This window comes from Halichoeres trimaculatus, unplaced genomic scaffold (genome assembly GCF_033239565.1).
Source record: "Halichoeres trimaculatus isolate MK-OKI-2021-1 unplaced genomic scaffold, fHalTri1.1 fHalTri1_scaffold_8, whole genome shotgun sequence".
NCBI classification, from domain to species: domain Eukaryota; kingdom Metazoa; phylum Chordata; class Actinopteri; order Labriformes; family Labridae; genus Halichoeres; species Halichoeres trimaculatus.
In genome coordinates, this window is record NW_027437186.1 from 30,734,501 (window position 1) to 30,749,458 (window position 14,958).

At 40.8% G+C, this 14,958-nt stretch overlaps 1 protein-coding gene and 1 long non-coding RNA gene across 2 annotated transcripts in view; one reads left to right on the forward strand and one right to left on the reverse strand.

The window, feature by feature from the left end:
• The window catches only part of LOC141795511 (zinc finger matrin-type protein 4), an 84,382-nt gene that overhangs the window by 19,891 nt on the left and 49,533 nt on the right, over nucleotides 1–14,958 (forward strand). Inside the window, exon 3 of the mRNA XM_074676417.1 lies at nucleotides 7,059–7,151. Within this exon, the coding sequence (XP_074532518.1) occupies nucleotides 7,059–7,151 (93 nt within the window). The remainder of the gene's footprint in view (nucleotides 1–7,058; nucleotides 7,152–14,958) is intronic.
• Nucleotides 1–14,958, reverse strand: part of LOC141795512 (uncharacterized) — a 148,123-nt gene that overhangs the window by 10,794 nt on the left and 122,371 nt on the right. The window lies entirely within an intron of this gene.

Consider the following 14,958-nt stretch of genomic DNA (forward strand, 5'->3'; position numbering starts at 1 on the left):
TGTGGCTCTTAAACTCAGTCTGATGAAAACACACAGATTTGAGTTGTGCTGAAAGATAAGCGAGCTGAGTCACACTGGGTCTTCAGTGGCACCACTAACAAGAGGTCAGAAGATCAAAGAGAAAAGATGGTGAATGATGCTAAAAGAAGGACTATTAATGGGCTAGATTTGATGAGTATGGTAGGTACGACATGAGGAGGAGCAGAAGATGGCTTCACTGTAACCACAGGGCGCAGTAATGTCGAGACCTTCTTGCAGCAGACACACTTCTAAACACCAAAGCAGGGACCATACTGTTAGGCCATGTCTACTCATGGTCGGGTATCTGGGAAACTGCATATATTTTTATACGTTAAGGCCCATCATCCACACAAAAACACAGTTTTAAATAACTAAAAACAATGTTTTCAGAAAAATCTGGCCGCAGTGAAAATTTTGGACAACTTTATATTTTCATGCACACATTGGGAAAGAGAGTTTTTCGTTCACTAACGTCACAAATGAATGAAAGGGGTTTATTCTGATTGTCTGGTACAGGTTTTACATCTTAAAATCACTGCAGAGTATTGGTTTGGGTTTGGTTTCCTATGCCTGTGGACAAAAGTATTTTCAAAGGTCCCATATTCTGCTCCTTTTCTGCAGTTAAATATGGATCATTGATGTCTTCATGAAATGGTAGAAACATGTTTTGGTCCAAAAAGCCAGTAAATCAAGCACAGCAGCATTGTTTCCAGGCTCTCATAGCCCCTCTGTTCAGAACGGTCTGATTTAGTGGGCGGGGTCTTCATATGTAAATGAGTCACTGTTGATACCGCCCCGCTCTTCCTCTTCACTGAGAGCAGCGCCACACAGAGGGGAATGGGCGGGGAGGGGTGGGGTTATCTGCTCCGGTGGACCAGTCAGGTGAGACTTGCTCCTGATTGGTCAAAAAAGGGAATCACTGACGTCGGCAAATCCCCAAAATCCAAACAGCTCATTTTAGGTCAGGGTTTTACATTCACAAGCACTACTAAGTACAGGTTTTGTCATTGAATATCACATTTTGTGAGTCTTGATAAAGTGATTTTTGCATAATATGGGACCTTTAAAAATTAATCAGGGGTTGCTTTTGAAAAAACCTGGCAACATGTGCGCAAGGCCTTAGGTGATGCCAATTAGGTGCCAATCAGACACTATTTGGCAGCACTTAAGGGTACCAAAAGCACAAACCAAGGCCTTGTACACCTATAGATGGGTATTTAAAAAAATGAATATCCCCCCATATTCATTTTTGAAAATACTGTCGTCCACACACAGTGGGCAAATATGCTGGTGAGTGCAGTTTGAAGCATGCCAAACCCATATTTTTCAGTGATGTCAGACTTGAAACCTGTGCCATCCAATCAGGATGAACTCCCATTATTCGTCTGTGACTTTTGAGAACCAACTGGAAAACTGTGTTTTCCGGTATTACACAAAACCATGGATCCAAAATCTTCACTTTGGTCAGATTTTTCAGAAAACTTCATTTTCAGTGATGTAAAAATTGCAGTTTCATGTGGACAACAGGCCTAAACGTATGAAAATATATGCGGTTTTCCAAATACCCAGCTACGTGTGGACATGGCCCAAGAATCAAAAGCAATGACAGAAGAAGCTGTTCTGGCAAAGCTGCTGCTCATTCCACTAATGAATGTCTCTTATAAATGTTTTCAATGGTCAAGGATTTATTGCCAAAAAGCATTGTTATAACAAAGAAATGAACCACCAAACACAATTTTTCTTACTGTTTGAGCTAACTTTAAATTTCAGTGTTTTCTTTACGCAGACCTAAAACTATTGCTGTTCCAAAATCTCATTGCTTAAGACCATGGTTTTTATTAACAGATCCAATAATCTCAATGACTGTCTACTGAAAAAAAAAACATCAAGAGACCCAGACACTTCTTCTTGTAGCACAATGCCTACACACCATAACAGCTTTGTCCACCACCACTCTTTAACAGAGAGGCTGTTAGTAAACACACCATTCAGACTTAGCCTCTCCGCAACTCCACAACAAGCAAAAGAGAGTGTGAGTATGTGTAGCTCAGCCCAAACCCTCAACCAAACACACACAGCTCAGAAGATCAGAGGAGAGAGCCAGTAGCCTTTCTACATTTGGTTTCCTGTTCAGCGTCAAACCCCAGCTCTGCTGTTAGTCTGCCTTTCACATTTAGCTCTACACTGAACCCCACAACAGAGCAATATGGGGGGCGCAGTGTGTGGTTTTGCACAGCATGACAGTGTTGAAAAGTAGACACACAGATGCATTATGAGTAAGCAACTTTCTCAGTGTGTACAAAAAAAAAAAGAAAAAGGTTGGTAGCCACTGTTGAAAAGATGGTGAAAACTGCTTGATATGTTTGAGCTACAATAACTGTTTTGTAGTAGCTTAAAGTCTTGTCAAAACCACAGTCCAGTCAGGGATCAGTCAACCATGTCAGCCTTCATGGATCTGTCTGCTTTTGTAGACCTCCCTTTGGATGCACAGTCTTCCTTTTCTTCTTCTATGGTATAATTATGGCAGCTTTCAGTATGGTGTCTCCTAACACTCTTGTCCAGTCCATAACGTGCCATATTTATGTTTTTTGTATCAACACAATGAAACTGTCTTTACGTAATTAAGCTTTCAACTACTAGCAGAAAATAATTTGAAGAAATGTCATCACAGTATTTAGTCCGTTTCTATTTTAAAGTGAACATTTGATCATAACTCACATAAGTTTGTGTCTTTACTTTGGTCTTGCATCACACTCACACAGTGATTAACTACCTGATATTAAATTTTGACTTCATATGCAGTAAAAATGAAAGTGTTGAATATAAAACTTTAAGACAACACTAAAGAGGCTTAAAGAAAAGTAAAAAATGACTTCAGAGTGCTCTTTTTTAGTAGCCTTAGCCCAAGATATGATCTAATGCATTTTCCAATTTCCTCACACACTCTCCCCAGAAGAAGTTATCACTTTGATCTTTTCTTTGTGCCAAACTCAGCACAGGTCAGACCACAAATGTATTATCGACATTTGAAAGAGGTTTGGCACCAAAAGAGAAAAAAATGTATAACTCAAACTTTCATTTTGTCAAATGACCCTGCCTGAGGTTTATGTTGTAACTCTTTTTAAACCTCTACTCCATATTAAGTTTGTTCTCCAGACCAAGAAGTCACAAGTGACATTAGATTGTAACTGATCCATGAGAGTGCTTTCTGAATCTTTCTTGGATCTGCGGTTTTACTGAAGGCCCTCTGAAGTCTCTGAATAATAGTTCAAAATAGTCAGTCCATTGAGAACCCAACAGAAATTTTACAAACGCCTATACTGCTATGAGCTTTTCCTAAGGTTAAGTAGAAGAAAATGTTTAGCCCATTACAGTAAAAAATAAACACATTAACTAAATACCTTTTTTAGATGGTATTTAATATGTTGTTTTGCATATGCCCCTGTATTTTCTTTTCATAGAGCTTGTAGGACATGTAGCAGTGCTGAAGCATCCCTAAAAGTGTCTGGTTCAATCTACACAGGAAATGGAGGAAGTTTTTTATTGGCTGTAACCTCGTCCATAAGCTAAGACATAAATAGCCATGACTCACGCAGACAGAATACAACCGAGACAGAGTTTAAGTGACTCTAAAGTCCATTTCCTGCTGCACAGATTAAGCAACGATCAAACGGTTCAGGGATCAGTGAAACACCACATTCCACTTGCACTCTTGTCCCACGGAGAGCTGATGCCCATGATTCTTACACACCACTGTCTGATTTGACACTCAGAAGGAAGAAACATAGAGACATGCATAGTCCATTAGAGCAGGGTGAGCACTGAGGGTCAGCGCGAGGTAACCATGGTGACACCAGGCCTTGCTTTTAGACTGCATCCCAAGGCCATCAGCTGCACGGCCATTTATACACCCATAAACACCGGCGTTCAAACACACAAAACACACAAGCTCCGACAAAATGCGCTAAAGTAGTGGACATGTGAGGAGAGATGTGAGGTGAGGGTTGTTGTTTTCCCAGGGGAGCAGAGGATCCAATCTGAGCTCAGCAGGTACAGAGACATGTCAGAGTCTCCTGCTGGCTTCTTTATGAGCTGATACAGACTTTAACCTACAACCAGTGTTGCCAACTCCTCAGTAAGAATAGAATAGAATAGAATAAAATAGAATAGAATAGAATAGAATAGAATAGAACCTTTATATATCCTTAAGGAGAAATTCAGGAGGAGTCACGGCAGCAATCAAGAAAACAAAAGTAAAAAGTGTATAGAAAGTGCAAAAGGTCCATAACAAAATAGATGACAGCTTGTCCATCATTCTCCAGTCAGCCAGTCTCCACCTCCACAGGGTCCAAGACTGAGCTTCTTCAGCAGTCTGTTCAGTCTCTGTCTCCTGGATCCTGTCTGCTCACAGCAGCTGAAGTTCTTCCAATGTGGCGTTGGTGTCTGGTGTTGGCTCCATTAGCCATGTCTTTGAATAGCATGATGCTACTCTGCCTTCTGTTCCTGGGTTAGCATGGCTAGCTTGTCCATCTTGTTGGAGATAGATCTTACGTTCATAATAACGATGGATGGAAGGACAGGTCGATGTCGTCACTTCTTAGCTCTCACTTGAGAACCAGCACGTCATCCTCACCTCCATCTCCGCACCTTGTGGGAAAACATCAGGCCTTACACCAGTTAGCATTGACATGCTACAGGCTGCTAACAGTTGATCCCACATGTAAACAATGCAGCCATGGTTACATGTAGGATCTCCAGACAAACACATGAGCGAAAGTAGTAAAAATATCACGGAAGACAAAACCAGTTTGGTGTCCTTGACCGACAAATGAGCCATACAAAGTGATGATCCACTCCAAATACAAAGATTATGAAAAATAGACAGCCATAGCCAACAGACAAATCCTATTGGCTGCCCCAGAAGTTGCTGCTAAATAACATCATTGCCTAATTTGCGTGATACAAAATTTGCATCTTAAGCTATTTGCATGTTATAGGAGACAGGAAAATCATTGTGGAGGAGACAGAAAGTGCGTAAAAAACAATGTTACTATTCTTTTTTTTAATGTCAACATATCAACCCTTCTTCTTTATTCAGTCTTGCGCTATTCATATAAATGGTGTTGCCTGTTATGGCTGCAGTTGCGAACAAGGATAACTTGTCCGTCTGTAAGTGTTTTGGATAGCGGATGGGCCCGGAGCAGCACCTGCTGCTTGTTGAGAAGTAAGGGGTGGTGGTGATCAGTCTATGTTTTCCCATCAGCCGCTAAACTCCAGAAAAGTCTCTAGATTTTTCACTAGCTGCTTTTTTTTTAATGTCACTGGAGGGGTCTGAAAAGTTGCTAAGTTGGCAACACTGCCTACAACTCAAGATAGCACAAAAAGTAAGAAAAGTTGTGTTTGGTGGATTATTTATTTGTAACAACAAAGCATCTTGTGAATAAATCTTGTCCTGTCAGGAAGCCTGCTCATTTATCTTCTGTATGGTGCCACATTTGTAAGGAACATGCATTTGTGGGATGAGCAGCAGAGCTGAGTACGTGGGTTGTGACTATCAAGAATTTGCCAAATCTGTTGTTTGGTGTACTGGGTAACTGAAAATCAAGTGCAACTCAGGCATCTGCTTCTCAGCACCTGGAAGCACCAGACTCACAAAACAACACTAAACTGAGATTATTCTTTTAGTTATTATGAACTTTTATTCTGCAAAGATACAAAATAAGACAGGAGAGTTGAGTTTATCAAAAATGACGCAGAAAGTGCTCAAATTAAAGTGCAACAAGCAGTCAGGAAATTGAATTTTTTGATCCTTGGATTATCTCGGCAAGGACTCCAAGACCCTGGCTGTATTCTCCCCACTTCTGACAATGCATCACTCCTGATAATACCAAGTGTGAACTCAAATATACCAACAGGTTATTGCTGAAGATTAAAAAAGTACCTGCCCTTAAGCTGAACTTGTGAGCCATACTTATCCCTCGGTGCTCTGTCCTTTACCTGAAAATAATCATCTTCATCCGTCAACAATCCAAAAGTAGACATTTAACCCCTCGCTATCTCATACAGCCTTGTGTCCCTGCAGCGTGACACTCAACACTGAGTATTTAAGTGCATGTGTGGCAGTACGGATACAGATCCAGTGTTGACACTTGCTGCTGAGAAGCTGCAGCCTCGTTGGCCTTTTATGGATAATAATAGAATTCATACAGTAGGAGGGAGTGAAGGTCAGAGCATGCCAATAAAAAAACTATATATAAGGAGCAAGAAAGCTGTGTCAACAAACACACCAAGCTGTCCAAACACATACACACACGCTAATCTTTACCCTGCAGTATGCCCAGTGATTTTCATTGTTCTGCATTAAAGTGACAGTTAGCAGCTTAAGAAGGACAACCCAATGTCCTTTCATAAAACACTATTGGTTTTATTAAAGCTTATGGTCTTTATCGTGCGAAGCCCTGTGACAGCAGCAGATTACAACTGTGTTAGCAGGACAAAAATCCATTAACATAACAGCTCTGTATTGAACCATATTTAACCAAAGGCTTTTAATGTAACACAGACTGTTTTTAATCCATTAGCTCAGTTTTTGTGCTGCAAATATTATGTAAAATTTCTATTATATAACCATATAGATTAATCTTTGATCTCTAAATGTGTGTGTGCAGTTTTTATATTTGTTGTAACCAGCCTATCATCATTACAAATCAATTGTAATCTGAACCTTAAAAAGGATTCACCCACTCTGAGTCAGCAGAGCTCACAGATGAAGTAAAGATCCTTTATCCCTGCATGACCTCCCACACCACATGTTACTCAGGGCTCTTGGAAAGCACAGATTGGCCCAGGCCATTAGTCACCCAGCCGGGGGCAAAATGTCTGCTAGCATCATCAGCTGAAACGGAGATAAAAGCTGGGAGTGAGTTGTCGAGCTGACAGGTGACAGTGTACGGTGGACTTTGGCTCACATGATAAAATGAAACCCTGTTCATTGGCTGACACTCTGACTCTCTTGTGTTTGTCCTTCTCTCTTTCAGAGTAAGAAACATGCCAACAAGGTACGTCTGTTCTACATGCTTCACCCTGAAGATGGAGGACCTCCTTCCAAGAGGCTGAGGCCAGATAATCCAGTATGCTCTCACTGAGTGTGTGTTTGTCTGTCTGTGCTGCATCCAAAATACAAATTCTGTGAGCTCTTGGCTTCTTTTGCACTGACACTGATAACCAGTAATAACCTGCTCCAGATGGCCCAAACCAACAAGATTGCTTTTGTCTCTGACACTGTTATGGATCAGATTGTGAATGTGTAAAAAAGTCACATCATACAGAGCAGACAGGGATGTGTCTGCAAAGAAGAGGCAAACTGGGATGCTGTTACAAATACTTCATCGGGTGATGACATCCTTAGTCAACTTCTGTTTGAAATCAATTCAAATTATAATTTTCAATTCCTGAAATTTTCAACCAGGTGCTCTGTCTTTTATGAAAGCTCAAATGATTGGTTCCAATGAAATACTTGTAGGACATGTTTTGCAGATTAAAGCTGTGGTATCCCCCCCTGAAATGATGAAAACAAACACACCAGTGGTGCCTTTTTACTCTCATCAGCTTGCTGCCGCTGCTGCAGCCACTCTTCTTTCCATCTCTAAAAGTCCATTGTATATCCCCAACCAGTCTGGTTCAAAAGTAAATGTAAGCAACTTTTTTTTCAGTTGGTATTTTTGAACAAAGTAGTTTTTTTCTTCTGAGAGATTATAAAAGTAGCACATTCCCATTTTAAGCCAAAAACCATAGGACCATACTATATTAAATCATATTATAACTATATTTTATATAGTTTCAAAGCTTTTACAATAATTTGTGGCTTACTGAGATGAAAGTCTCAAGGCCCATTTATGCTCAATGTTATGAATTGATACAGACGTAGCCTTCTGTCCATGCTCTGCAATTATTTTGTCCATATTTCTGCATATTTCCATGAAGCTAACGGATACTAACCAAATGGAGCAGTACCACCGGAAACTGTGGTGGCAGTGTTGCTGTTATTACCCAATACAAAGCTTTATTGAGACACGAAGAAGAAATGACATTGGCAGAACTTTTGCGATGTACTTAACTGCCTTACCAACCACCGCCTCCTTCAAAACTGCCTCCATTTTTGTCTTTAATGCAAGTGGTACATTAGCAATGCCTCCTCCACAGTAGATAGGGCTGGGACAATGTGCTATTCTTGCGATTCAATTCTATTATAATTTTTGGGGTGCAGATTTGATTGAAATTGCAAATCTTCACAGTTTATGATTTTTGCAATTTTTAGTTTGCTTTTTTAACTCCAGACCATTGGAAACAGTTGAATAATGATACCGTCTCCCGACCATATCAGGAGCCATATTTTCCCGTAAAATGCACATCACGTGAGTCAGAGAGAAACATTTCACCCTCTGCTGGAGAAAAGTGGTAACTTTTTTCCAGTCCAGTTTGTAAACAAAGACTGAAATGAAGACTTTGAAGTGACTAAAAAAAAATGATTTTTTTGACAAAGAATCCTGATTTTAATACTGTCAGAGAAAACATCCCGACATATTGATTTTCAATTTTTTCTCCCACCCTCAACGGTCGCCGTGCTTGTTTTTAAGTTTCGTTGTCATATGTATTGGTGGATGTATTGGTTGACAGCAATGCCAATGTAAAAGACGTATGGAAGCAAAGGAACAGTGACGGTAACATGGTTAAAAAAGACAGATACATTTTCGTACATAAAGGGAGTATAATTGGGATTTTACCTGTGTTACGATGTGACCACAAACTGAGCTAACTGTGGGGAATGTTTATAGAAGCTGATTTTTATTCAGTTATGTGTGAGTTTGCAGCACGCCGTGCATGTAGAGCACAAAACCCTCGGTCTAATCCTCCACGAGGCTGGTCCTTTCTCGGGCTTGGCCACAGCAGCCAGGTGCTCTTGGGGATATTTGTTTGATCTGGAGTGTGCAGTTGTTGTGCTATAAATCCCTCCTGAGAGGTCATGCCTTAGCCGTGGTGTTTCTGGTGAGATTTAGTGTCGGCAGAAAGCACCAGGCTGCTCTATATCTGTCTGTTGCAGGACATGGCTGGGGAGGTCATTGCTTTATGGATGTTTGTGTTTGGGTGTGTGTGTGAATGAGTGTGTGTGCAGAAGGTGGGCCATTGTGTCTGTGCATTTCTAGGATCCTGCCCTGCAATTGTAGCAAACGCTGAGGCTGCTTTTGCATTCACAGTGAATTGTTGGGCTTGGAATATGAAGCACCGCTGCTTCTTGCAGCTGATTAAATTTTGACTTTGTGTTTGTTTGCCTTGTTTTTTTTGCCTCTGTTTGCATGTGTGTCAGAGTGTGTGGGTGTGTGTGTCCATGAAATAAATGTGAATGTAATATACTATTGTGAGGAGGGGGATTTATCATGGAACGATGTTTGCCCTATTTCTCTGGCAAGTCTATAAGTCCCATGTGGCACAGTACAAATAGACACACTAAATTCATACAGGACATGCAGGTGGGGAAAATGTTATCAAAGCAACTGATGAATCTTTCTTTGCCAGACAGAGAGGGACAGAAAGATGAAAGAGAACAGGAGAGTGCCAAAGCCAAAACCCCAAACTGGAGTGCTGGGCCATTAAACTTGGGACAGCTCTGACCCTCCGTCCTACACCAAGAGGAATAAAAGTTAGCAGCTCTAGTGTTTGCCAAAATCTCCAGTCTAAGTAATTTCAGGTTGTTCTTTACGAATAAGCAATGCAGAGTTCAAAACCCTGTCAAATAATGTTTGTCCGCAGGCAAACATCTTCAAAGGAGGCAGATTAAAGTTATTTCACTTTCAATCAAACACTGAAATCCGGCACAGCTAAAGCTTTAAGACATAGCCGGATTAACTGCTGAAATTTCAAAACAGCCGTGTGAGGTAGCTTTTCAGAGCTAAAAAGGCACGCAGCTGCGGCATTACAGCCACATGTGATGAAATATTGATGCTCTTTGTTGGTGTGTGATACCTGCTGTTTATCTTTTCTTTGTTTTTAAAAAGCAGAAAAGTCCTTGAGTTAGTTGATGTGTTCGTCCCCTCGCAGTGCACAGTCACATGTTGTGTGCCTCAAGGCTCCGTCCTCACATTTCCTTTTTCAAAGTGTATCCAAAGTCTCTGTGCATGACTTTTTCATGAGCCTTAACTTCGAAAACCTTTCCAGAGGATCACGTCAGTCCCCTTTTTAACTCACAGCTAAAATAAGATAATGTGAGACAATCAGGGCCAGGTGGCTGTGGAAATGAGACAGTTTAGTCAAAGCCTAAATACACTCAATTGTATGTATAAGGATTAAAGGGATTCTTTAAGTATCTAACTGAGACAGACCTTCATAAGCGGCACACGTTCTGGTCTTGGCTGGACAAGTGAAGCTCAATAATCATAGTTTGGATCTTATATTATCAGTTCATTAAAACTCTTGTAATCAATTTTCCTCAGGCTACAAAAAACATGATTGATTTTACTGATAAGCTCAACATATAGTTGTACTTTTTAATGCATATAAAAACTGCTGCATGGCAGGTGTCAGATGAGGTCAGTTACAGCAGAAACAGCATTTGTTGACATCTTACACAGTTAGTGAGAGAACTGACCATTAAAAACACAGAATGAGACTTTTATTTTCCAGAACAGAGTCCAATCATATGCAGGATAAAATAACCAAACGAAACTGCTACTGTTGAAGAAAAATTTAAAGTTAACACAACTCTCTGACCTGTGGTGTTAGTGAAGCATATCGGTTTTTGTTTATTACTTCAGCCAAGGATTTTAAGTTTTTAGGAGAGTTTGTGTGTCTGTTTCTCAGTCTGTGAACAGCATAACTCAAAAAGTAACAAACAGATCTAGATGAAATTTTCAGGAAATGTTCAAAATGGGATAAGGAGGAAGTGATTACATTTTGGAGATCTGGATCACTATCTGGATCCAGGACTTTTTTAAAGGATTCTTTATCATTGTGAGATAGGGCTGTTTTCACCATATGTGTATATAACTCCACGATAAATCGTTGGATTGCTTTGCAAAACAATACAAGACAAGGTCACCATAATTTCTGACAGATGTAAAAGTAGGATCCAGATCTTGGCAATACTCCGGATACTAAGATCCAGAATATGAAATATGTACTGGGTCATCATAATTTTCAACACTGTCAGGAAACAAATTATCATACAAACCTGCAACTAACACCAAATTGTAGCAGACAGTCTGCTGAAACGGAGTATAACATTAAAGTCGGACTCAAGTGTTGTGTGACAATCACAGTATGCTTGGCAGAGGTCTGTGCTCTCTGAGTGCTTTTCTAGTTCCAAAAGCAATACTGTTGATGCGTGGCATTGTGTTAATTTGTGTGACTCCTTTAGACAGTAATGTTAGCATTTCTCCAGGAATGAGCACCATCACTCACAATCATAAAGATGTGGCTTTCACCAAAGATGCGTTTGTTGTGGAAGCAAATATAGTGATACAGGTGTTTTAAACTTTTTTTTTTTTTTTTTTTTTTTTGTATGACGTCGAGTGATAAAATCATTTATTTGAAGCCATGTTAAATTGTTAGCTGAACTTTGTAAACTCTGATTTATTACTTTTAGCTTACAAAACGTGACCAGATGTGCAGGTTTAACATTACCCATCACAGTCCCAGTGTCATGATGTGTGCTTCATTGACCTAGTAAATTAACATAACGAAGTGCAGGGAGGCTAAACCAATAAATCTTGTTTAAAGCCATTTTTTAGCTTTGAATGTAGCAAATCCCTGACTGTAGAGTCTCCTGTCTAAAAGGAGATTTCAACCAAAGCTGTTTGTCTTTCTACCGATCCTGCTCCAGAGATAGCTGATTGCACAAGTCACTACATATGAAAGGGAAAAAAATAGTAGCAGATTTCTAAACCATAAGACTTCAAGGACAGTGACAGATTTTGGAAAAGGTTTTTACTGCAGAAAATCCAACCTGGAAACCAGCGCTAAAGTTTAGAAATAAAAAAGCTTAGCTCTGATCAAATTTGTGACACTGCTTAAATACAAGTCGAAAACTCCTCAATCTGAAGCCAGTCGGAAAGCCATCTTCACAATTTTTTTCATTTCCCACTGTAAGACGACTTTTACCCTAACACAGCCATACAGTAAGTCCTGAAGAAAGGTGATCCACACACACCAAAGTGTGTTAGATACTGTAGGCTTTTGAAGGCTGTGTGGGTTTACTGACACACTCACACATATTGTAGAAAAATACACACCTGCGTCTCCATCTGTCTCCCTAAGTGAATAAGACATGACTCAGCCCCTTCTGGCTTTCACCTCATATGGGACGCTGAATACACAGTAAAAAGACCATGTGCTCTCTCCTTTACACACACACACACACACACACACACACACACACACACACACACACACACACACACACACACACACACACATGGAGGCCTCGTCTGCTGTACTGTATCGCACTGTGAACATCCCAGCTAGCACTTTGTTCAGAACCTTTCACACAGAGATGTGACATTGATTATCTGACAATGCCGGAAAACTGATGTACGATGAAGCGTCCTCCAGAGACCAAATTCTCGACATTCAATTTCGGATAAACTTTTCTTCTTTCATATCTTTCATCTTTTTTTTTTTGTTTTTCACGGGGGACGTTTTGCGCATTTTTATCTGCACTGCATCTCGCTGTTTTTTCCCCTCTGTTCCTGCTCTGATTGACATGGTGCAGTCCAACGGGAGCAGCAGAAACCAATTGCAATGCCGTGATGTGTGTGTTTGTGTGGAAGTGTTTGTTACAGAGCAAACAGAGAGAAAGTAGGTCGTAAAGGTGCTCCCAGATGAAAGGGGAGGGGACTTCATCCATTTCTCTCCCCTATTCTCCATCTTGCTCTTCTTCTCTTTCTTCATCTGAGCGGTTTCATTCTTGCGAAAAGGGCAAGAGATAACAAAGTGCTGTTTCTCCTTCCTTTTGTCCTCCTCTAATGCTATATTTGCATCGTCGCTCCTTTCAATTTACACTTTCAGCGCTTCTTCAAACTCCAAATGAGAGCGTCTGTTTCCCTGTGCTGTTCCATGTGTATATTTAGCAATGTTTCCCACAGCGCCTCGACACCGAGCAGGAGGGAGAAGAAAGGAGGAGCAGAGAGAAAGCAAAACAGAAGGAGAGGAAGATTAACACAGCTAATTAGGAGTCTATTGTTAGGTGCATGAGCAGGATGAAGCCACCCAAACACAAAATATTTTGCGATACAGACGTCACTGTCAGCGATGGATAAACAGGCAAACGTGCACTTGCACAAACAGATACATTCTCTGCAATTAGGTCGCATGCAAATCTCTCTCAACAGATGTGTGAGGTGCGACAGGTAGAGACAAAACACAGAGAGAATACTCAGACAAGCCACGTTAGATGTTTGGAAATCAAAAATGAAGAAATAGAAAGGTTGATGACTTTCAGCAGAGATGGATGCCGCAGGAAAACAGTGAGTCAGAGATGCTGTTTATTGTTTAAAGTGGTTCTGCAGAGTGGCAGCTGTAATGAGGTGACAATTATTCATGTGTCAGTCACCCACACACTTGTCTGACTGTTTAGAAGTTTCCCTACACTGTCACTAAATCCCTGGTGTAACATCAGTCACTTGGATATGCATTGCCTCTGTGCTTCAGCTTCATCTCCAGGTTCTTCTACCTTTTGGTTAAGTTTTGACGGGTGAGGCCACTCTGAGACTCAACCCTGTCTCGAAACTAGACCCTCACAGTTTAGGGACACTGGCTCACTGAGTCTGATATTCCTCGTCCTGATAGAACAAGATTTGAGCAGAACTGGATCTCAGCTTGTGCTCATGGGAGAAGGAGTAGACAAAACTAGAGGGAGGGGATAAAGAACAATAAGATGAGTAGTCAGGGAGAAGAAGAAGGGAAAGTACACATTAGGGAGGAGCTGAGATGGAACATGGAGTGCTGGTAATGAGAGAGGAGGGAGAAAAGAAGAAGAAGTGATACTAGTACTCGTGGGCACCACATCTCCCATGATGCTATCATTAGCTAAGTATAAAGAAAGACAGCTTAAAATAAGACACTATAGCTGTATGAAAACACACCCACTCTGATGTGTACGCAGACACTTTTTTACTCTTCCCATGGCAACATGAAACTATTTGAGCTGCTCAGATACGAACACCAGTAAGGAGCATCTCCATCCTTAAAGCAGGACTAGGTATCACATCTTGATGATACAGCTATGATGACACAAGCCTAACCCCATAGGAGGAGTGTCTGCAGCACAACACACCATGAAGCAACTGGATTCAAGTGTTCACAAGATCACTGCTCATTTCTGAGTCAGCATTCCCCATCATCTGCTAATCTGAAGGAGGGGGTTCAATGACCACTGGAGCTAAGAGAGCCCATCCCCCTTCAAACAAACTGCCCTGTGGACTTTTTAAGGAACTAAGCAGTTATTCTGCAGTGGTTTGTTCAAACTTGAGAGTCTATCAGTAAAATGTAGAGTGAGGTTATATTAGCTTTGATTTGTGGGATAGGACTTGGTGTATGAGCTAGTGGTACAATACACGTCACAGACATGTTTCAGAGCACCAGACTGTGAGGAACACTCAACAGTAGGCATGGGTACATTATGGTACAGATGCTCGGTACCTAGCAATCGGTATCAGTACTCAAGGGTTCCACTTTTCAATCTTTTTGTGTGATTTTCATTTGAACATATATATTTCTCAGTACATTAACTTGCTATACTGTGTTCACGTCACGCATGAACAATCACTTCTTCCACCGTTGACTGTATATAGAGTGGACAGCTTGGCTCCACCATTTTACCATTGTACGGTTTTGAAGCCAATCTTTTCTTGGCTCTCCCTCCTGACATATTTCATAATCCCCCAA